The 24,976-nt window shown below is 39.2% G+C and overlaps 2 protein-coding genes and 1 non-coding gene across 3 annotated transcripts; 2 read left to right on the top strand and 1 right to left on the bottom strand.

Moving 5' to 3' along the window:
* The first annotated feature begins 321 nt into the window (after positions 1–321).
* LOC104120411 (uncharacterized) lies at positions 322–4,309 on the top strand. The gene is made up of 3 exons (XM_009632169.4): positions 322–1,004; positions 1,216–1,416; positions 3,677–4,309. Exons 1-3 carry the CDS (start codon positions 504–506, stop codon positions 3,959–3,961), a joined length of 987 nt encoding a protein of 328 aa, XP_009630464.1. The 5' UTR covers positions 322–503; the 3' UTR covers positions 3,962–4,309.
* A 9,613-nt stretch (positions 4,310–13,922) lies between these two features.
* Positions 13,923–14,993, bottom strand: LOC104120413 (uncharacterized). Its single transcript, XM_009632170.2, has 2 exons — positions 14,694–14,993; positions 13,923–14,447 (listed from the first exon to the last, which is right to left on the bottom strand). Exons 1-2 carry the CDS (start codon positions 14,991–14,993, stop codon positions 13,923–13,925), a joined length of 825 nt encoding a protein of 274 aa, XP_009630465.2.
* Positions 14,994–15,627: 634 nt separating this feature from the next.
* On the top strand, positions 15,628–15,734 carry LOC117273440 (small nucleolar RNA R71). Its single transcript, XR_004503439.1, has one exon. It is a non-coding gene; the product is annotated as a small nucleolar RNA R71 (small nucleolar RNA).
* Positions 15,735–24,976: the final 9,242 nt, after the last annotated feature.

The following is a 24,976-nucleotide window of genomic DNA, read 5'->3' as shown; positions in this document are numbered from 1 at the left end:
TTAAGTTCTTAAAAAAAATAAAGTCTTTAAAATATTGGTTATTTGGAAGGGGTAGGGGGTAGGGGGGAGGGTAGAGGAAAAACTAGAAAACATTGGGGAATATGGGGAAAGGAGGGTGAGGAGAGTAGTATAAAAAATTATTTTCCTAAAAAATATTTTTTTACTTTTTAACCAAACATTTAAAAATATTTTTCAAAAAACATATTTCACTCACCAACTAAATAAAAAAAAAAGTGATAAAATCACTCATTTTTCGGAAAAAGATTTTCCATGAAAACATTTTTCTTCCTACAAAACACACCCTCAACATTGTTGAATAATAGTGATAGAATGAATTCACAACCAAAACTGCATGTTCCAGAAGAAGAAGAAAAAAGAAAAAGAAAAACAAAAGGAAAAATTAGCGGGAATGTAGAAGCGACTTTGAAGTTGAGGTCAAAAAGTTTGAAATTCGCAAACTACGCAAAATCTGCTGTCGGAGAGAGAGAGAGAGAGAGAGAGAGATGGCGGAATTTGAAGACGAAGAATTCCTAGCTCAGGTAGCCGCAGCAGAAGCTGAAGCTCTTTCCACCGCCACCGCCGCCAAGCGTCGCCGGATCTCCGCCGCCCTAACCACCACCGCCGCCGTCACTACCGCAAAGCACAACGTCAACACCAATAACATTATCAGTGTTGAAGAAGGAGCTTATATCGCGGCTCTGAAAGGGAGCAAAAGCGTCGTATTCCAACAAAAAGGACCGACTAATGCTCTCTCTACTCCGATTAACAACAACTACAAAGCACATAGCAATTATATGCCTAGCTCCGACGCTGCTGCTGGTTCGTGCTTTAAATGCGGGAAATTAGGGCACTGGGCTCGGGATTGCGATGTTAATCCACCGAATGATGATTCCACGAGCTTTCCTGAGAAGAAATGTGCATGTGGATTAGGTAATTGCCTTGTGCTTACTGCTAATACTGAGAAGAATCGTGGCCGTAAGTTCTACAAATGCCCCATCAGACAGGTATTATCACTTCAACATAACGTACAACAATTTCATGCTTTTATTTGTATAGTACCTTAATTTTCTAGGTGAATAAAAAAAATATAGTGCATATTTTTCGTGCTGACCTAAAAGGTTCTTCGTAAGCATTTGTGAGTGCTAAAATTTGAGTATCTGGATTTAAAGTACTGTGTATATTTCTATTGTTATCTGAATTTTAATACTTTCTCAGGAGAATGGTGGTTGTGGATTCTTTGAGTGGTGTGACCAACCTTCTGTTACCAATACTACAACTATCCGAGGCCCTAGTTACTCTGTTAGTTCCTCGTTCCCGGAAATTTCATGTCCATGTGGTTCTGGCACATGCCTAGTTCTGACAGCCAAAACAGGAAAAAATATTGGTCAGCAGTTCTACCGTTGTCCTTCTAATCAGGTTTAATATCAGCTTGATCTATTCCTTTTTCTGTTTTACTAGTCTGCTGCACAGCTTAATGGGATTTAACGTCTAAGTACTTGAAATGCTTCACAATGCCTGGTTGTGTGCACGTGTAATATAGGCTCATTTGATTGCAAAAAATCATGCTGCTGGGAAAAACTTTTTGGCCTTCCGTTGATGTGCTGCCCCTAATTTCTGTATTAAACTATCAAGCTTTTGTTGTCAAACAGAAAGTACAATCTCAAATTAACTCCAAATATCCTGTGACATTCAAATTAATGCCATCTGTCATTTATGAAGCTTAATTTTGCTCAGGGTAGAACCTGGACAGTATGAGAGTGTGTAGCATACTTGCTTGAGCTATAGACGCATCTTGACTTCAGTGTTTTATACAGGCTTGACCTCAAAATTGGTGGGTTATAAGCATGAATAGCAAAATATCATAGAGGTTGGGATGATATGATAGTTAGGTCAATAAGTTAGTTTATATTGTTGAGGTAAGTTATAAAATGATATAACATCAATTATCGTTGTTGCTTGCAATGGATCGACGTACTAGCTGGAACCTTGAGGGCATATGTGGTAAAGCTAAGGACTATGGTTTCATATTTCGTGTAGGAGATTGTCCGCACACCCCCTTGTCAGGCAATTAGGTTTTCATCAAGACAAGTGGGTATGTTTTATTGTCGTGAGGTTCTATAAGGTTCTAGCCTTTCCATATTTCATGGCTTCATCCTTTCAGGTCTTAGAGGAACAATGCTTCAGGGTTTTAGGTTTCAAGGGTTCAAGTCTTCTTTATGTTTTTTGCCCTGATATCTGTTGCATGATTCGAGGCTGTAGGCTCTCTTACCCTATTCTGTGAATTGGGTATAAACCCTATCTTGAGCTGTGATGGTGTGTAGCATGGTCTAAGAATCTCAGTGGGATACTGTATGAGCTGCAAAAGAGTACACTAAGGTTGTCTTCAGTGGTCAATTTCCAGGTTAAGGTCTGTAACAGACAAGTTAATATGCTGCTCAAGGGATTCGCTATGCTTGGCACATTCCAGATAAAGAATTGCTAGCAGAATCGGTGACTAAGGGGTATATATAGGATTACAAAAGCACCCTGGTTAGTGAGATTTCATTGTCATTGGGCTTGATTCGCAATAGGGTTAACTCGACCCTTATAATCCTTGATACCTATTGGATTTCCCGTCATGCCACAGATACATTTTGCCCCCTTAGAGGCATTCATGATTCTAGTCAGTTAATCAAACTGTTTTATACAAATTTTAATATACACAATGATATGTACACAAACTAATGTCTTAAGCTTTACCATATAAATAACTCATTGGAACTTGCCTAGATTATAGTTCAGCTATGTTAGTTTAGGTCTGATACTGTTATGTTGGGAGACCTAATCTCATCTACTCAGTTGGGACCATATTGTCTACAGCTATCGTAGCAACTTGAAGACAGTCTCATTTTAATGAAAACCCACTTGCTGGTCATGACAGTCATGACTTGTTCTGTTTATATTTTTTTCTGTCTTGCCTATCTTTTTATGTTCATTAAGCACGAGTCTGCAAAATTGGAATGGAACAATGTGCAGCCATTATATCTAACCTGGCCTGGATAGATCTGGGATTTAGTGCATAAAGCCATAAACCAATAGAGATCCATTCAGGCATGAGTACTTTCAGAATAGTCTAGAAGATTGATGGGCATGAGATCTATCGCTACTGTATTCAAGTACCAACATTACGTAGTAAACAACTGAAGTAAACCATTAGCATATCTTGGAGTAAGGGAATTAAAATCTTTTGTTCGTTCTTCTTAAATATTCAACATAAAATGCCCTTTCCCTTTTCTTCTCATAAGCTGTCATATGAAGCCTAGCTTTGTGGCTGAAGGCCCTTGGTATTTTGCTACTTCCTGGAAGGATGTAAGCTGTCAATTGCTTATCACTGAGAAGTGCTATCTTATGGGTGAAGGATACATGAAATTGGTGTTTAATGAAAATAAGTTTGTTATAACACAATCCAGATTTTATTGAATAAAGTATTACTAGAATCAATATCTTAGTTAAAGTGCTGGAGAAATATCTATGAAAATAGACCTTTTTGCTGTGCAAGTAATTAATCATACTTGATGAACCCGTCATGCCTTAAAGTACACAACAATCTGGATACTAATTGCCTACTATAGGGTAATAGTTCTCATAGTTTGATCATTGTATTTGTGGCTGTTAATGTGTTGTTTACTGCTCTTAGGGAAGTTGTGGGTTCTTCAAATGGTGTAACGACAACACGACCAATGCTAGCTTCTCAAATTCATCTAACATCTCTCAAACTTATCCAAACATGGATGGCTCAACCAACAAAATCCACAATTCAGTCCCTTCTTCCTGTTTCAAATGTGGCAATGCTGGGCACTGGGCAAAAGATTGTCCTCAGCAACGCTCTGCTGCTGATGGAGGGGTAAAGTACCCGAATTCAAGCACTTGTTTTAAGTGTGGCAAGCCTGGTCACTGGGCCAAGGACTGTTCATCTAACTGATTCCAGAGCAGTGATTGGACATTAAGTGGATTCCCTTGTGGTTTTCAAGAATTGCAAATAGACGTAAACTTGATATCTGAACATAGTCAAGTTCCTTTAGCTTCGAGTAGAGGATGAAATATCTGAAGCACTGTTATGGTTTTGATGTAAATACCACCCGTCTTCCAGGAAAGTTGTTTGTTTTCTTTGAACACCAAATCAGCCACAAGTTGCAGTTAATTGCACATCCACAATGAGCATGTGTGATCTTGGATTTTGCTGATGTTTGGAATGTTGATCTGCCTGTTAACTGCTTTCTTCTATTATTTTGCTGTTTAGTAATGGTTTAATAACCCCATTTTCCCTAAATCTTCCAATTTTTCAAGTTTGGGACATGTACATATTAAATTTTGCAATAAACTTTTGTTTTTTCTAAAAATGAGTGGTAAGAGAGGGATGAAAGCTTCCTGAGGATTAAGACTTAAATGAAAAAAGGACTCACTTTTGCTTATCGTACGTCAACCATGCTGAACTTTGATAGATTTTGTAAACTGTAACTCCTGGTTTTATTTTCCCTCTTGCTAGTATGTTCGTATAATTTATCTTAGATAATTGGTCAACTCGGCCATCAAAAAAACGAAAACTTGCAATCTATTCAAGGGGAAAGAACATCAATACATGTCTGAAGGGATAGTTTGTAACCCAATTATTTCACATAAAATACTTGCCAAATGTATTTTCAACTTTGAATTCTCTATTTCAAATTGAAGTTAAAATAACGGATAAAATTAAAAAATAAATAGAAATTTGCATGTAATATTTATGGACAAGCGGCTTTACGTATTACTACTCTAAATCCTAGTAAAGAGAGCTCTTGGGCGATGATCACGCCCAACTATGCCTCGTAAGAGGTCTAGCGGTCGTTGCAAATATAATCTGGTTTACAAGTCCGGAGTCGAATCCCGCATGGAAATAACGTACCAATTACAACCAATAGTTTTGCACGAATTCAAGTAATCAACCTTCATAAATATTATATAACGATTTGAGAGTTTACTAACTAAGATCAAAGTAATTAAAAATGCAGTAATTTATAACTAACAAAGCAAATATTGTAGACAAGATTTGGAAAAGTCTAAGGTTATGATTTTCCCTATTGTCGGAATCTTTCCCACTACGTTTTCTATGAATTTTCCTAAATATTCTCTACCAATCGTGCGTACTTTGATTGTCGTAGTTCTCTCTCGAGCAACTACCATATTTTACTAGACGTATTCTCTCGAACTACGCTAGCTGGTATTAATTTACCGCTCACTACGATCGCACCAAAACTCCGTTATCTCTAATCTCGCCTTTAAACCCTCCGTATTGATCTACGTTAGGAGTGATGTTATTCAACAACTACCTAAATGTGTACTCTCTTTCTCAAGCAATATACACACTAAATAGGCACAGTTAATTGAGAGCTCTTCAATTAACAACAATGAAAATGTAGTTGAACAAGTAGAGAAAAATCAAAGGCAAATCTATTATTAAATGCAGTAGAAAATCATCCTCAAATAGGTTCCATCAAACCTTAGATAAAAGAGTTTAGCTACCCATAAATACAACAATTAACATAATGTTCAGAGACATTAAACTACAAAGTAAAGAGATAAAGGAAGGAAAAACTCGTTTGATTCTTGCTCCACAGTGCTTGGCAACCTTTTTCTTCTCCAAAATCATGTCCAACCCTAGAATAACTCGTTTGGGGAGTATTTATGTCAATCCCTCGTCCAAATCTGGATTTGAGTCTTTTAACCCATGACTTTTAATTACCGTGCTATTGACCTCGCGAAGCCTGGTCTGTAGCACGGTCGACCTGGCTATAGACCTCGCGAAGCCTGGTCTATAGCGCGGTCGACCAGGCTATAGACCTCGCAAAGCCTGGTCTATAGCGTGGTCAACCTGGCTATAGACCTCGCGAAGCCTGGTCTATAGTGCGGTCGACCTAGCTATAGACCTCACGAAGCCTGGTCTATAGCACGGTCAACCTGGCTATAGACCTCGCAAAGCCTGGTTTATAGCACGGTTTGGGTATTTGATATTTTTTGCTCTTTTCTTGCGTTTTCTTGTCCACGTTTTGTGCAACTTTCATTCGATGATTCATTCTGATGTTCCTACACATAAAATAACACAATTTAGCTCAATTTTCGCACAATAACTCACTAAACCAACAAAATATAGGGCGAGTAATGTGCTAAAAGTATAGCATTTTGGCCTAACATCACCACCCCACACTTAAACGTTGCTCATCCTCGAGTCAACTACCAATTTCTTAAGCACTTTTTTTAGCGCATCTGAAGCACACCATACATATGACTGTGGTCGATAACAACAATTAAACTTTAGCATATGCCTTCAAACTTCCCTTTATTTTATGTCATACTTCAAAAATTTATTCAACAAACAGACAACATGTTTATAACAATCCTAACCTGACAAACCGACTCAATATCACAATGCATTCATGGCTCGAACACTAATCATCATAGAGAAATCTAATAACGTCACTTATCCCTTGTGAAATCATGTGCCCTCACAACAAGAACAAGAGAGTAAGTTGAATCCACACATTCGAATCAAATGCTCAAATATATTTTAAGGACCCACATATATCAAAGAAAGTCCTCACTCTCACAAAGAAATCACATGCATGCACAAAGTACCATAGGCTTGCCCATTATGTAAACCTCTACTAATGTAGGCTTGCTCGGTCTAAAATCAATTAGAACTTTTTATGGTTGTAATGTTGGCTTAAGGACGGGTAGGATAAATTTAGGTATAGTGATTAACCCTCCTACACACTTTAACACATTACATAATTAACTTGAAGCGCATTTTTTTCTTTTCAACCCAACTGCATTTTCACAAACAATACCATCCCCAACGTATTTTCTCTTTCTTTAAGCACTACTTTAATTTATACCCACTAGTAAGAATAAGATTACAATTTTTTTAAGTTTTCGCTAGTGGTGTATTAATTTACAAAACAAGTGCACCCTTCTTTTTTTTCATTGGTTTCACTCGAAAGCCACCCCACACTTAGTCCTTACTTCTTCTAGCACTCACTTCACAAAAGTGCTTAACGAGGTACAAGGATCAAAATAATGACAATTAAGAATAAATGGGTATAGGCTTGTAATATGATTTCCAAATAAAAGTCTATAGGCTCAAAAGGATTGACTAGGGATAAATTTTATTTGTGGTAGGCATTAAGTTCAAAGAGGTCAAATAAAGCCTAAAATAATTTTTTTAAACCGAGCAAAACCTAAAATTTTGCTTCAACTCACATGCCGGACAAGTTCTAGACTTTAATGCAATGACACGGACTATATAATTTCTCATCACACATGGTACATGATTCACCAAGGACGGTTACATTCCTATTCTCAAACAATTGCAAGTATTCACAGAGCCACAAAATATTAAGCATCAAGCACAAAGTGACACAAGCCAAGAAAATGAGATATAGGCGTCAATAAACATACTATCTAACTCAACAAGGTATCATAAGCAACTTCAAATCATAGGGAAGGTAATACACATGCTAGAGTCTAAATATGCTACTATCAAACAAGCCAAAAGGGCGTCTAGAATTTCATCTTCCTTCTTTTATTCCATAAATCCTATTCTATTCTAAAAACAAAACAAAAACTACTACCCAGTTCAACTACATCCTGTGGAAAAGAACCACGGCACAAAAAAACCACGAGAGATTATTACTATCTAAAATAATAAAAAGACCTATATATATATATATAGTTAGACTTTAGTCCCTCAAGAAAACTGCCTAAGAGATCCATCGTCGGGAAAAGTCCAGTCATTTCAATTATTATTATTATTATTATTATTATTATTATTATTATTATTATTATTATTTTATAATAAATAAGGGGAAATACAAAAATAAAAAAAATAAAAAAATTGAACACACGAGCTAGTTTATCTAATATTTACAAATACAAATGACAAAGAATACCTTCCACCCCACACAGAGTTCATGCATTGTCCCCAATGCATATATAAATTCCTAAATTCAAAAACTCAAAAACATGTAAGGGGTAGGAAAAACTCCCTGATCATTCATCGTCATCGCCCTCATCATCGAAGGCTTTATTTGCAGCTCTCCACTAGTCATCCGCTGCCCCGTCCTCAGCATCATCATCATCATCATCGGACTGCTCTGGCTCGGCCTCGGAACATACTGGTGTGTTGACATCCTCATCATCTGGGAGTCGCTGACCATCGCCAAGCCTAACTAGCTGTTGTGCATGAGGATTGAGCGGAAAACGCTCCTCCAAGATGGCCCTCTCCTCAGTAGTGGTCGACATTTCCCTAATCCTGAGCTGTAAATCCGCCATCCCATATAGATGTGCCATAAAGCTGTCATCTCAAGCATTGCGCTTGACACCTGTCATTGTGGCCATGGAATTCTCCTCTTTAACCCGAATGCTTGTGATGTCCGTTAGTCGGAGGGGTGGTGGAATGACTATATCAAAATCTCGCTCCTCCTCTACCTCTTCTTTTCTCAGGTACTGAGTCAACATGTTGGCGAAGGACAGTCTATCAATATGCTTGCTTGTTCTTACTTGGGCCATCTGGTAGCGTATTAAGTGGCCCACATTCACTTTCTGGCCAATCATGAGGAAGTACAACACGCATATCCTTTCACGGCTAATCAGAGTCTCATGGTTGCAAGGAAATAGTCGCGCGTTGATCAATTTCAGCCACACCTGATCTTCCGGCTTTATTTTTTTCTTTGGAAATTTCCTATGGCATTGGGTCTTCTTGTCACGAACCCAAGTAGCCACAGAATTGACACCACAGAGAGTGTGTCTCAATGCTTGATATGTTGGACGGGTGATGAAGTTGTCCAAGGGTTCCTGTGGTACATTCGGAGCTCCCAAAAAATTGCATAAAGCTGATGCCGAAAAATCGATCAACCTTCCTCTAATAGGTACCAGCTGCTCAGGATCACTCGGATCAAAACCGGCATAAAACTCCCGAACAAGGTTGACATTTATATCCTCGGCGTTTCTAAACACGTAGCTCAAGCCAAGGTCATGAATACCTTTCCAAATTGATTGATACTTAGCTTGTAGGTGTCGCTCATGAACAACTTACTCAGAATGTATATGTCTCGGCCGACAAAGCTTGTACCAATCCTTGGCAGATTGAGGTATGCTTTTCTGTCCAAATTCTCATTGTCCCTCAGGTTGTGGGCGTGTGGCTGCTATAGTTTCAACTGCTTGCAACCCTTCAACTTGGCTTGAAGTAGCCTCCCCACCTTTTCTCTTTTTCGGTGGAGGTCTGGAAGAAGCCTTGGCCTTAGTCGGAACAGTAGCCTTGCCCTTGCCTTTACCATCGTCTTTTTTAGGAGGCATATTCGTATCTACATAAGTGAAAGTTCCTCAGTGATAAAGCATATGAATCAATTCAAAACATGATCTTGTGACCCCACACTTAAGAGTTCACGACATGATGTTCAACCATTTTGAGGCTACTCAGACTTCACCTCTTGAAATTTTGCTTGAGAATCAAGCAATGGCAAAATGATGTTTGCTACAATTGGGGTACATATAGCTATTGTTGAGACCACTTAAATTTGCAATTTGGAGTTGTGCAATGCAACATAGCACTAGTATTATAATCCCGGAGACCAGAACTCCATTTGGGCAAAGAGTGCCTTTGAGGCATTTTGACAAACACTTGGCGTGCACTAGTGTTGTCAAAGTGGTTGTAGAGATGAGTGATTGCCTCACCCTCCACAAATCGTCTTGGGGATTTCATGTTTTTACCCTTATATCCAACAGCAATACCAATCCTATGGGGTTTATGGGATTAGGCCGAGCAAGCAAATTGATGCTATGAATACATACCCAAAATTGGTTGAATTTTTGATAGATGAAAGAGTTAGAAATATACCTTAGATGCTTAGGAGGATTTAAGTGTTCTATAATTGATGTCTCAAGTGAACGAAGGAGATAATGAGTGAATGTTTACAATGGAATTTGTGTGTGAGGGGGAAGGGACAAGGGACGGGCAGTGAGGTGTGGGTTAATAGAATGAAGTGTATTGTGTTAAGTTAGATGTGTGTGTTTGTTAGTTTTTTTTAATAGAAAGAAGTTAGAAAACAAAGCTTAAAACATTAGAAGGGAAAAAGGGACGGGAAGTGAGGTGTGGGTTATGTTTTAATTAATGTGTTTGTGTGTGTAGTGTTTTAATGCGTTGGATTAAAAGGCAAAGAAAACTTGACCTTGTTATAACCCACGCGACACGAGGCAAAAGCGAGCTCCAGCTCGCTATAACCCGCGCGACACGAGGCTAACGCGAGGTCCTGCTCGTTGTTTTCAGGCGACGTGAGGCTAACGCCAAGTCCTGCTCGTTGTGTCCCTTGCGACGCGAGGTTAAACCCGAGGTACTTACCTGGAGACGCGAGGCTAAACACGAGCTTCATCCCTTGCGATGCTAGGTTAAACGCTAGTTGTATCCCTTGCGATGCGAGGTCTGCTACCAGGTTCGTTGATCCTTAGTCTTTTTGGCACGGGGTAGACTCGAGTTCTAGAACGTACTCATGTGATTTTTATTCCGTGTTGTGCCCGACTCCAAGCTCAATGACATCCCAAAGTGCTCCATTACCTATTCAAACACCAAAACTTAACTAAAACTTGTTAGTGAGTAAAAACAAAGAGAAAATTCTAGTTAAGCTAAAATAAACTACGCATTGGGTTGCCTCCCAACGAGCGCCTGATTTAACGTCGCGACACGACGCAGGCGATCAAACTTAAGGTTCACTCAACAATTGAGGATCCTTCAAATGAATCACTGATACAACTTTTTCCTCCTCCATGCCAAGGTAATGTTTCAACCTTTGCCCATTAACTCTAAACTTGTTCATTCCATCCTCGGATTCAATTTCTGTAGCTCCACTTGAGAGTACTTGCACCACTCTAAATGTCCCGGCAATCTAGATTTCAGTTTACCCGGAAATAGTTTCAATCTTAAATTATACATCAACACGATATCTCCGGGTTTGAAAATCCTTTTTTGAATATGCGTGTCGTGCATGATCTTCATCCTTTCCTTGTACAACCTGGTGCTTTCAAAAGCATGGTAACGGAACTCGTCGAGTTCATGAAGTTCTGTGACTCTACTCGTACCAGCGACCTCCATGTCAAGATTTAATTGCCTTAATTCCCAAAAAGCTCTATGTTCTAGCTCCACCGGTAAGTGACACACCTTTCCGAATACCAATTTGTACGGTGACATACCAATCGGAGTTTTGAATGCAGTGCGGTAGGCCCATATTGCATCATCCAATTTTTTCGCCCAATCAGTCCGAGTAGCATTTACAGTTTTGGTCAAAACACTCTTGATTTCTCTGTTTGACACCTCAACTTGACCACTTATTTGTGGGTGATACGGAGTGGAAACCTTATGGCGTACGCCATATTTTTCCAGCAACTTTGCGAAGGCTCGATTGCAAAAGTGAGTTCCTCCATCACTGATGATCGCTCTTGGAGTTCCAAATCAGGTGAAGATATTTTTTCTTAGGAAACCAATAACTCACTTTGCATCATTTGTTGGGAGTGCCACAGTTTCTACCCATTTCGAGACATAGTCCACTGCTACGAGTATATACTTGTTGTTGCATGAGCTGACAAATGGTCCCATAAAGTCGATTTCCCATACATCAAATACTTCTACTTCTTGAATTGAGTTCATGGGCATCTCATGTCGACGGGAAATATTCCCCATCCTTTGACACTCATCACAGCTCTTTACCCAAAAGTGTGCATCTTTAAACAACGTCGGCCAATAGAAGCCCGACTCCAAAACTTTAGCAGTTGTCCTTACTCCTCAAAAATGACCTCCATAAGGCAAAGCATGACATGCCTGCAAAACAGAAGCTTGGTCTATCTCGGGAATACATCTCCAGATCATGTTATCAATACAAATCCTAAACAAATATGGTTCATCCCAGAAATAAATGCGACAATAACGAAAGAACTTTTTCTTCTGCATAGAAGATAAGCCATAGGGAACAATACCGCTTTCCAGGTAGTTTGCAATGTCTGCATACCATGGCGCTTCCTCAAGGCTCGTGACTAACAATTGTTCATTCGGGAAAGTCTCCATGATCTATTCCACCTCAACCTTCGTTTCATCTTCTTCAAGCCCAAACAAGTGATCGGCAACTTGGTTCTCCGTTCCTTTTCGTTCACGAATTTCCAAGTCAAACGCTTACAGCAGTAGAACCCATCGAATCAGGTGCGACTTTGCTTCCTTCTTATCAATTAGGTACTTGAGAGCAGGATGATCTGTATAAATAATTACCTTTGAGCCTATCAAGTAGGACCAGAATTTGTCAAATGCGAACACCACAGCTAGCATCTCTTTTTCTGTCACTATGTAATTCAATTGAGAACCATTCAATGTTCTACTTGCATAGTAGATTGGATGTATGATCTTATCTTTTCTCTGCCCAAGTACTGCTCTTACAGCATGGTCACTTGTATCACACATCAGCTCAAATGGTTGCTCCCAGTCGGGTGCAACTATGATAGGTGCAGACATCAACCTCTTCTTCAATCCCTCAAAAGCTATCCTGCAGTCATCAAAAAACACAAAAGGATGATTTTTTTCAAGCAATTTACACAAAGGGTTACCGATCTTGGAAAACTCTTTTATAAAACACCTGTAGAAACCGGCGTGACCAAGGAAACTTCTTATTGCCTTAACAGAAGTGGGTGGTGGCAGCTTCTCTATTGCATCGACCTTAGCACAGTCCACCTCAATGCCCTTACTTGCGACTAGGTGTCCTAAGACTATAACTTCTTGTACTATAAAATGGCATTTTTCCCAGATTAGTCTCCATACATCTCTGCAGCACTCTTTTCAGATTTCCAAGGCAATCATCGAAAGAGTTTCCCACCACTGAGAAATCATCCATGAAAACCTCCATTATGTTCTCTACCATATCTGTAAAAATGGCCATCATGCACCTTTGGAATGTGGCGGGTGCATTACATAGGCCAAACGGCATTCTCTGAAAAGCGTAAATGCTATATGGACAGGTGAATGACATTTTCTCTCTATCTTTCGGGGCAATAGATATTTGATTATACCCCGAGTATCCATCCAAGAAGCAAAAATGGGACATCCTTGCCAATCTATCGAGCATTTGATCAATAAATGGCAAGGGGAAAGATCTTTTCGGGTGGCCTTGTTCAATCTTCTGCAGTCCATGAAAATTCACCATCCTGTGACTATTCTTATTGAGATTAACTCATTGTTCTCGTTTTTCACAACAATCATCCCACCTTTCTTTGGCACACACTGAACTGGGCTAACCCAGTTGCTATCTGAGATGGGAAAAATAATTCCCGCATCTAACCACTTGTTCACTTCCTTCTTTACAACTTCCTTCATGTTAGGGTTCAGCCTTCTTTGATGTTCTATGGAAGGTTTGTGCCCATCTTCTTGTAGAATTTTATGCATACAGAAGTCCGGGCTGATACCCTTAATGTCTGCAATGGTCCAACCAATTGCAGTCTTGCACTCTTTCAACACCGGCAAAAGTTGTTCTACCTGCACATCTAACAAACCAGATGAGATAATAACAGGTAAAGTCGATTTAGGTCCCAAGAAAGCATACCTAAGGTGAGATGGTAGCAGTTTCAGCTCCTATTGTGATTGTGCTTCGATCGATGGCTTGGCTGGAGGGGTCTTTCTTTCTTCCGAGTGTAAAGGCTTAAATTCGAGCTCTCTTTTCTAGTACCCTTGCCCTTGAAGAGCCAACACCCATTCCGCCAATTCTTCACCATTTACTTCTTCTAAGTTCATGAGGCAGGCTGTTAGAGGGTCTTTTGCATTAAGTGCCTCATCATCTTCCTCCATGATTACATCCACCGTGTCTAATAAAGAGCAATTTGCAAACTCAATGTCGCCACATAGACTTTTGCACATTAAATGTTATTTCTTCATTATTCAACCTCATCTTCAGCTCCCCCATTTCACAATCAATCAGAGTTCTCCTTGTGGCCAAGAATGGCCTTGTGAAAAAATCTGCTGGAAATACGAATTTTCCAACTTGCACAAGTACATCGTCAAATATACCTGATGGCCTTTTCATCGTTCGGTCAGCTAGTTGCAGTAACATGGATGTGAGCCTTGCTCTTCCAATGCCTAACTTTTTATAGATAGACAATGGTATCAGATTTATACTTGCTCCTAAATCACACATTGTTTTGGCAAATGCATAGCTACCTATGGTGCATGGAATTGTGAAGCTTCCAGGGTCGGATAACTTCTCAGCTATAGGTCTTGACATAACCGCACTACAGGTCTGTGTCAATGTGACAGTTGTTAAGTCTTGAAAGTCGAACTTACGAGCCATCAAGTCGTTCATCATTTTTGCATAACCGGGCATCTCCCTCAAAGCATCAATTAGAGGAATGTTTACCTGAATTTGCTTAAGCATTTTCATGAATTTTTTGTACTGCTCATCCTTATGATATTTGGTCAACCTCTACGGGAAGGGTGCTGGTGCTCGCTTCTTTCCTGTGGCTTGAGTTAGATCTTGCTTAGGCACTTTTTCTAATGCCTTCTCTTGCACTTTCTCAGTCTCCTCCGCAACCTCTTTTTCCTTATTTATTTCCTCCTGGGCTAGTTGCACTCTCACTTTTGTTAGCTAAGTTGATGCATCTACCTCAATTGGCATTGACATAAGTGTTTCAGTTGATCGGTTCTCACGAGCGATTTCTTGCTCTAAATCAAGATCTCTACCATTTCTCAAACTCACTGCCATAAGCTGATTCGGGTCCTGCTCCTTCGGATTGATATGTGTGTTTGCAAGTAAAGTCCCTTGGGGACGATTATTCATAGCCATAGATATCTTCCCTAATTGAATCTCAATGCCTTTTATCGTTGACTCATGTGCTTCCGCCTTCTCTCGCATTTTTCCATTAGACCCAATCAGTTGTTGCAGCATTCCTTTAATTTCAGACATCCCATCATCTTGTCTCACTAGTTGTTATTCTTGAGGTTGTTGATAAGCTAGCTGCTGATTTTGCTAACTGTATCCCTGTTGCCTTTGGTAAGGCACTACTTGACCCTGTGGTCGCATAACTCTAGGATTATTGGGGTTACTGTATTGTTGTTGTGATGGTCTATACTGCTGATTATGCTGCCCCCAATTCTGACCACCTTGCCTCTGGCTTCCATAGTTTCCCACATAGTTCATATTCTCCTGATAGTTTTGGTTGTCATTTTCACCACTCCACGAGCACACGTATGGTTGGTCAATGCATGGTGTATATAATCCCCCATTAGTGGTGTCAACTATGTGTACCTGTTTCTGGCCTGATTCATCAATCTTCTTGGTGAGGATACTCATTTGCGTCATTAGAGTAGCCATATTCTCGGCTATGGAGTTGTTAGGGTCCAATGCTACTGAGTGAACTATAGGGGTGATTGTAGTGTCCATTGTCATCCATCTTAAGTTTTGAGCCATTTTATCTAGCAGGACCTTACATTCTGTAAATGACTTGCTAAAAAATGCTCCACCTACTGAAGCATCAACATTAGCTTTTAAGTTATTCGCCAATCCCATGTAAACCCGTTGTCCCAACATCTGATCTGGAATGCCATGATGTGGACATTTAACCAACATACCTTTGAACCTCTCCCATGTTTCTTGTAATGTTTCAGCTGGTTTCTACCAGAAGCTCAACATTTCATCAACTTGCTTGGCGGTCTTATTTGGTGGGTAAAACTTATTCAAAAAACTGCTTGACTAATTCCTCCCAAGTGGTGATAGAATTTATGGGGAGCAAATTAAGCCAAGTCTAGGCTTCTCCTATCATTGAGAATGGAAACAACAATAGTCTTATTGCTTTCGGTGTCACATTCGGTTGACTTTGGGTGACACAAATTGATAGAAAAATTTTCAGAGGTTGCTGTGGAACTTCAATGTAAGACCCGCAGAACAATCCCTTATTTTGCAGCAGATGTAGCATGTTGTTTGTAATTTAAATTGACTCCGCTTGTATCTGAGGGACTGCAATTGCAGTTGCCAAATTTTCAGCGGTGGGTTGTGCCCAATCATACAAAGCTATTTCTGGCATAAGAGGTGCCACACCCTGATTGTTCGGGTCATTCACATTGTTTCGATTGTTTTGATTATCCAAAGCCTCACCTATGTCTGGTTCAATTTGTTCTCTTGGGTGATGTTGTTGTTTGTTCTTCTTGTTTGCACGATTTAATGCTTTGAAAGCTTTCTCAGGATCCGGTAATACTTCAAAAAATTTACCAGTTCTTGAAGAGTTTCTAGGCATACACCTATAACACACAAGACCACAAATGTTAGAATTTCAATGTAATGAATAAGAATAGAGAAAATTGACAAAACTAAAAATCCTAACAATTCTTATAGCTGTAATTAGTAACAATGTTGCTTTCCTCGACAATAACGCCAAAATTTGATCACGCCCAACTATGCCTCCTAAGAGGTCTAGCGGTCGTTGCAAATATAATCCGATTTATAAGTCCGGAGTCGAATCCCACAGGAAAATAACGTACTAATTACAACCAATAGTTTTGCACGAATTCAAGTAATCAACGTTCCGAAATATTATATAACGATTTGAGAGTTTACTAACTAAGATCAAATTAATTAAAAATACAGTAATTTATAACTAACAAAGCAAATATTGCAGACAAGATTTGGAAAAGTCTAAGGTTATGATTTCCCCTATTGTCAGAATCTTTCCCACTAAGTTTTCTATGAATTTGCCTAAATATTCTCTACCAATTGTGAGTAATTTGATTATCGTAGCTCTCTCTCGAGCAACTACCACAATTTACTAGACGTATTTTCTCGAACTACGCTAGCTGGCATTAATTTACCGCTCACTACGATCGCACCAAAACTTCGTTATCTCTAATCCCGCCTTTAAACCTTCCGTATTGATCTCTCAACTACGTTAGGAGTGGTATTGTTCAACAACTACCTAAATGTGTACTCTCTCTCGAGCAATATATATACACACTAAATAGGCATAGTTAATTGAGAGCTCTTCAATTAACAACAATGAAAATGTAGTTGAACAAGTAGAGAAAAATCAAAGGCAAATCTATATTAAACGCAGTAGAAAATCATCCTTCAATAGGTTCCATCAAACCTTAGATAAGAGAGTTTAGCTACTTATAAATACAACAACAATAAACATAATGTTCAGAGACATTAAACTACAAAGTAAAGAGATAAAAGAAGGAAAAACACGTTTGATTCTTGCTCCACAATGCTTGGCAGCATTTTTTTTCTCCAAAATCATGTCCAACCCTAGAATAACTCATTTGGGTAGTATTTATGTCAATCCCTCGTCCAAATCCGGGTTTGGGTCTTTTAACCCCGCGACTTTTAATTACCGTGCTATAGATCTCGCGAAGCCTAGTCTGTAGCGCGGTTGACCTGGCTATAGACCTCGCGAAGCCTGGTCTGTAGTGCGGTCGACTAGGCTATAGAACTCGCGAAGCCTGGTTTGTAGCGTGGTCGACCAGGCTATAGACCTCGTGAAGCCTGGTCTATAGCGCGGTCCACCTGGCTGTAGACCTCGCGAAGGCTGGTCTATAGCGCGGTCGACCTGTCTATAGACCTCGCGAAGCCTGGTCTATAGCGCGGTCGACCTGGCTATAGACCTCGCAAAGCCTAGTCTGTAGCACGGTTTGGGTACTTGATGTTTTTGGCTCGTTTCTTGCGTTGTTTTTCCATGTTTTGTGCAACTTTCGTTCGATGATTCATTCCGATGTTTCTATACATAAAACAACACAATTTAGCGCAATTGACGCACAATAACTCACTAAACAAACAAAATATAGGGCGAGTAATATGCTAAAAGTATAGCATTTTGACCTAACATCAAGCAACATTGTATCACTTATTCGCGAATGCAAGTGGACGTTGAAGAAGGATGAAGCATTTAATCAGAAGTTCCTTTATTTTGGAACTAAACTACGAAGAAATCTAACAGTGCTCGTGCTGGTGGATTTATAAAATATTTAGTTAACGAAAATCAAGACTAAAAAATTTATAATAGAGAATAAAAAGGATAGTTAAGTTTTAACCATTAAACTAACAATCACAAAAATAACATTACGATAATAATCATAAAGGACTTTACTTTATTTACAACTTAGAAAAAAAGATATAACTTAACTGCACTTAGGTGAAAAAATAAGACAGGCATGAGGAAACAAATTTGGTTTTGTAAGTTAATTTCCATACTTAGTCGAGAAGTTTCCCATATAAGATGGGAAAAGGTTAATATGCCTCTATATATGTAATGACCCAACCGGTCATTTTAACTTTTAGAACTCTGTTCCTTAAAATAAAACTTCTCGTATGTGCTTTTAATGATTTATGACTTGCGGGGATGGTTGATTCGGAATTTGGAAGTGTTTGGGTTGAAATCAGAACACTTGGTTCCTTAAGTTGGTTTTAAAAGGCCAAGTTTGACTTCGGTCAACATTTTGAGAAAAAGACTCCGGAATAGAATTTTGACGATTCCAACAGCTCCGTATGGTGATTTTGGATTTCGGAGCGTGCTCGAAATTTTTTTTGGAAGTCTGTAGTTAAATTAGGCTTGAAATGGCTAAAATATGAATTTAAGTTTGGAAGTTTGACCGGGGAGTTGATTTTTTGATATCGGAGTTGAAATCCAGTTTCGAAATTTTTTATAGCTGCGTTATGTTATTTATGACTTGTGTGCAAAATTTGAGATCAATCGAACTTGATTTGATAGGTTTCGACAACGAATGTAGAAGTTAAAAATTCTAAGTTTCATTAAGCTTGAATTGGAGCATGATTCGTGATTTTAGCGTCGGTTTATGTGATTTGAAATTTTAAATAAGTTAGTATGATGTTTTAGGACTTGTTGGTATATTTTGTTGAGGTCCCGAGGGCCTCAGGTGAGTTTCGGATGGTTAACGGATCAAAAGTTGGACTTAAAAGGCTGCTGCAATTTTTCCTCTTATGTTGGACATTCTAGGCTGTGATCGAGCCTAGATATCGAGCCCAGGTATCGAGCCCAGGGTTGACGCGGTTCAAGTTTGAGCTTGTGTATCGAAGCCACGATCGAAGATCCAGTTCGAGGGCCAGGATCAAGACCCAAGATCGAGGGTCACGATCGAAGGCAAAGGCTCGATGCCATGATCGAGGCCATGACCGAGTCCCAGGCTCGAGGCCATGACCGAGTCCCATGCTCGAGGCCATGATCGAGGCCATGACCGAAGCCCAGGCTCGAGGGCCATGATCGAAGCCACGATCGAGGCCCAATTCTGAAGGCTGCCTAGGCAGTTTATAAAAGAAGGCATTCGTCCCATTTTCCATTTTTGACGAACTTGAGCTTGAGCAGAGGCGACTTTTCACAGATTTTCAAGGGAAAAATATTGGGGTAAGTGATTCTAACTCGGATTTGATCTACATATACAAGTATATCATTATTTTCACCATAAATTAGTGTTATGAGATTGAAATTTGAAAAATTTTAGAAATCTCATAGAAACGAATATTTTAGATTTCAGTATCGATTTGGAGTCGGATTTGAGTGAAACTGGTATGGTTGGACTCGTAATTGAATGAGTTGTCGGATTTCGTAACTTTCGCCGAATTTCGAGACATGAGTCCCATAAATAAATTTTTAACTAATTTCGTGATTTTTATTGAAAATGTAGTATTTTCTTATAGAATTGATTCCTATAAATTTCAGTGATTGTATCGAATTATTTTTGGTTAGATTTGAGCCAATCGAAGTTGGATAATCGAGGTAAAGGCATACTAGTGGATTAAATTGGAGCAAGACGAGTTAAGTCTCTTGTCTAATCTTGTGAGGGGGAACTTACCCATAGGTGATTAAAATTTAATAATTATTGCTAATTGTGGGGGCTACGTACGCACGGGGTGACGAGAGTGCGTGCGTAGCTACTATTAATGCTAATGTCCGGGTAGTTTAGGACTCATAGCATGAATTACTTGTGTAAATTATATTCTTTGTTTAATTAATATTATTTGATATATATATATATATATATATATATATATATTGTGAATTGTTAGATAAAAATATCAAAGGATGGAAATCTCATATACTTGATTTTCTGTTTAAATTAATTAATTGTTAAGAGAAATTGTTCTTCCTGCTGAATTTATCTTATAATAAATATACTCTCATTTCGGAGGTACATAAGAAAATGTCATCCTTTCTTATGGAGCGGGCCGAACGCCTTGGCAGGATTGATGCATCTATGGATTGTGCCGCACGTCACTCGGCAGTGTACGCGAAACTCTGGATCGGGCCGTACGACCTCGGCAGAAATCGTGCTTAATAATAATAATAATAATTACACGATACTTGGACAGTTTGTTGCATGTTGTAAAGCTATTTGATAAATTAGAAATTTATTAAGATTGAATTGCAGCTTGTAAAGCTATTTGATAAATTATAAATTTATTGAAATTGAATTGCAGCTTGTAAATCTATTTAATAAATTGGATTTTTTTATTGAAATTGAAGTATTTAATTAATAGATTGGAAATTATTACATTTTAAGGATTTTTATTATTTTTGCTAGTTGAATAAAATTATTGTTAACTCTGTGAATCATGTTGAGTTGAATAATTATAATTTATTTCATTTATTATTGTTGACCCTTAGTGGGTGTCAAAGTCAGCCATCTCGTCTCTACCACTTTAAAATTAGGCTTGACACTTACTGGGTACACGTTGTTTACGTACTCATGATGCACTTGCTGTAAATTTTATTGTGCAGGTGCATATATGTCTAGCGGCCTTGTGGGCGCAGAGGTGTGGTTAAAAATTATGGGGACATAGGTGAGCTGCATTCTGTATTACGATCAGCAGCCAACAGAGTCTCTTTCAGAGTTATTATATTTTTCCTGTCTAATTTGTATTCCGGATAGATGCTGTATTTTATTTTAACTCCCTAGTAAATGCTCATGCACTTGTGACATCGGGTTTTGGGAATGGTTGTGAATTGTTTAGAAATTTAGTTGCTAAAAGTATTTATCATTTACTCTATGAGTTTTATCTTTATTATTTTATTGGAAAAATTTTGATTTTAAAAAAAAATATTAAAATGGGTAATTAATCATACTTTTATGTATTGTTGGCTTGCCTGACAGCGGTCTCCGGCGCCATCACGACCTTTAATGGATTTTGGATCGTGACAACATGGTATCAGATCACTAGGTTCACTTAGGTCTCACGAGTCATGAGCAAGTCTAGTAGAGTCTTGCGGATTGGTACGGAGACGTATGTGCTTATCTTCGAGAGGCTACGGGGTTGTTAGGAATACTTCCCTTTTTGATTCCTCATCGTGCGATTCGATTTACTTTGAGGCTTATGCCTACATTTCCTTCCTATTCAATCTTATGCGACATGAAGCGCTTATTATAAATTTGGGATTGAGGAAATTTTTAATGGTACTACAGATGTAGTACGGGATGTTTCTCCCTGTGTAATTAATTGGGCTATTGTCGTCGCCTTACGGAAGGCCGCTCTATCGTTTCAGTTCAGTATCAATACTATCTAAGGTTTTGAGATTTGGCATTGATTGTTATGACGATTCATGCGTTGTTATCGCATAGTGTTTATGTAATAGTAGAATGCCTGTCTATGTGTCAGGGCAGTAAACGACTTGAAAGAATATTTTTCCCAGTACATGATTCAGAGGTTCCATATTTTATTTCCAGCAGAGAAAAGGCAATCGGACTATGAATGTTCAGGTTTGAGGTTGATGGAGTAACGAAGCCTGATATTTTCGAGTGTGGTAGAGTTCTCAATTTTAATGTGGTGTCATCGCCTTGTTAAATGCGTTAAGGTTTGCCGGTGTTATAGTTTTCTTCAACTCGCCTTCACAGCGGGGTGTTAGGAATTGGTATAGGGGAAGCAGTTGTTAGAGATCGCGGTGTGCAGTGGTTCATGGTCGAAGCAATGTTCCTAGTATTGATGGCTCGAGAAGGATGATCCTCGAAAAGGTTTAAAGCTGGTAACGACCAATTGGTTCGAGTGCTACAGAGACTGATTTTTAGTTAAGGCAACAACTGGGCAGCGAAGGATGAGGAAGGACATGTGGTAGGTCTCTTGTGGTGGTTAGGTTCCGAGAAGGCCAAGTGTAAGAAAATAGAAGTTGAGTAGTTTCTTAAAGGAGATGGTTGACCAAAGTGGGAGAGTGGCAAGGTAGCATATGGGTTACGTGGTAGGATGATTACACGTCTTGAGGAAAGTTTGGAGTGATTTGGGATGTAGAATGGACAATGACTAGGTCTACGGACTTAAGTTGTAATATTAGCTGCTATATCAAGGGAGATTAGATACAACAGGAAGGAGTTGCTTAATATGAAGAAGGATACAACATGACTTTGGATTGGAATGTATTGTCGCACCTTTAGTTGACGTCCATGAGGAGTGAACGAACTGGTGCAGCTGGTGAATGAGCTTGAACTCAGGATGATCTACTGATTTTGTAGTAAATGCACCCAGTGCAACGACGTTGAAATATGTCGGCATGTAATTTCCACGTGTGGGTTATCTCCTGTGAGAAGGCGTGGTGTTGACGAAGCTTCTGCGAAGCATTTTACTGGCTACCCGATAAGAGATTTAATATGTAAATATGGCTAGTGGTTCGGAATTTTTATTAAACGTTAATAGAAGGATTTCGAGAAAATTTGGCGAGTTTCGTGTGCGGGATCATGTCAACAATGAAGAAAGAATCTCGATGGATTCCAGAATTTTGTAATTGTAGCTTTAAGCTAAGTGGGAGATCCCCACCGTCTATAATTAGATTGCATGGTTGTCTATTTGTGAGGTTTCTGGTTATCGGTGTATTGATGGGTTATTACAACTAAGGAAAGAAAACATCAGTGGTAATTTGAGCACAGGATTTGGGGGAATGTGTGCCATATTTGGCCTTATCGATTCATGTTTAGGTTTAGGGAAAACTTAGAGTTTATGCTTCGTGTTGATGTGATGTACGAAGAAGGTGATTCGGCCGGGGGCTTCTTAGAGAGAGTGTTCAACTACTAGCAGAGCCTTGGAGATGATTTTATTCGGGACCAGGTCGGAATGGGTGACTCTCAATAAGGGTCCTAGTGGATTCAAAACATTACAGTGTGGTGCCTAAGGATTTCGAGCCTGTAGTATGGTTAAGCATCGAGCTTTTGCAGCAGATTTTGAAAAGGGTTTGGAGTGTTCTATGTTATCTTCGGTCTGTGGTGTATCATTGGAAGAAATAGAGGGAAATAATTTCGGATTCATAAAAGAAGTATCAGAATGGGTGTACCAGTTAAAGATGTAAAAATGCGCACAGGGAGGGATATGAGATGATTAGTAGGTTTTGAAACAGCGTGGTCTCGTGAAATAAGGTCACTTGAGATGAGTACGGATTTGAGTTCGTGATGTAATGAATGGAGCTATTGTTATTTCTAAGGCAAGTTAAGAATAAATTGAGAAAAAGACGGGTCGGCTAACAATGGTTGAATCGGCATGATGGTGGCAATGATCAGTTCCTTCAGCGCATTGAGTTATGCATGTGATTTGTGGCAGTATGTGCGAGGCTTGACAGCCGCCGTAATTGATTTTATTTGGAGGAATTAAAAATATTATGGCATGCTATGTGTAGAGGGATCCCGGTAGAGTTATGGTGGCTTAGACCACTACTTGAGGCCAGTATTTTCTGTGGATATGAGAATTCAGTCACGTGTTGCAATGGTTCTCTTGAAATGAGTTAAGTAGAAGGTTGCTATATGATGAAGTGTTTACCCTATTAGTGGTTCAGGAGTTATGATGTAATTCTTGTACTCCTACGTATTTGCGTGATTAAGTGCATTATGTAGCATGAGATTCGAAAGTTGAGCATTTAAGATTTCGGCTCGGTATTGACAAGGATGTCACAAGCTCGGACGAGCAGAAAAGGAGTTAGAGGTTTAAAGCAAGATGGTATTGTCTTCAGTGTCACCTGAGATCAGCGTTATGTGTAAGAGGCTTTGTGTATTGAATTGCAGATCCTTGATTCTCCTTACAGTATTAGTATGGCCGGTGGTATGGATGTGCAGACTTGTTATCTGTTGCGGAAGGTCGTGGGAGCGTATTCCACGAGAGAATTGTATAAGTATGGCAAGTAGTCACCTGAATGATTAAATATTTAACAACTAAGTATGAAGATTGTGGCGATATCGCTAATTCGAGAATTTTTGCCTAGAGGGCGCTCGGTTCATTTGGTTGTGGAATGTGGAAATTCGTTCCGGTTATGATGGTTGTTCTTATGTGTTATGGGAAAAAGGATTATTATGGATCCTTGAAGGGTTATTAGCCTAGTATGGTGCGATCAGAATCGGCTTGAGGTCTGTGGATGGATTTAAATATGAATATAGACTCTATATCAGGCCGGATGTGTTCATTCAGCATAGGAGTATTCGGACGTTGGGTGTCGTTTCGTCGTCGGTTATTACATGTAATAATATATTGTGCCGTGTGAGTTGTGAAACGACTTGATAAATTTCTTATGTGTTGAAGTTCCGCGTAGCGATGGTGTTATGTGAGCAGGATGGCTCTCGAGATTCAGATCATATATCACACCTTAGTTGTGCTTGAGTTTTGTAGCGCATGGCGCTGTCGGTCCTTCCAAGGATGGTATTATGCACTTAGCGTGCTTGTGTCCGATATTCGGATATTTTGTAGTAATGAGCATTCTAGCTCGGTAAGTATTTTCTTATAGATTCTTTTTGTGTGGATTGGATGGCATGCCGCCACGGGTATATTATTTTAATCGGGTTGCACGCCGCAACGGTACCATGTGTGGATCAGGTTGCACGCCGCAACAGTGTAATGTTGAGTACAGTCCCCTATATTCTATTTTGTGTGTTTGTGTCCCTTTTTTTTTCGAGAAAGATTCATGACATATTTTCAGTTGTTCA

The sequence above is a fragment of the Nicotiana tomentosiformis genome, chromosome 1 (assembly GCF_000390325.3).
Source record: "Nicotiana tomentosiformis chromosome 1, ASM39032v3, whole genome shotgun sequence".
NCBI classification, from domain to species: Eukaryota; Viridiplantae; Streptophyta; class Magnoliopsida; order Solanales; family Solanaceae; genus Nicotiana; species Nicotiana tomentosiformis.
The sequence above is the reverse complement of the archived record's forward strand: the minus strand, read 5'-3'. Positions and strand labels throughout refer to the sequence as shown.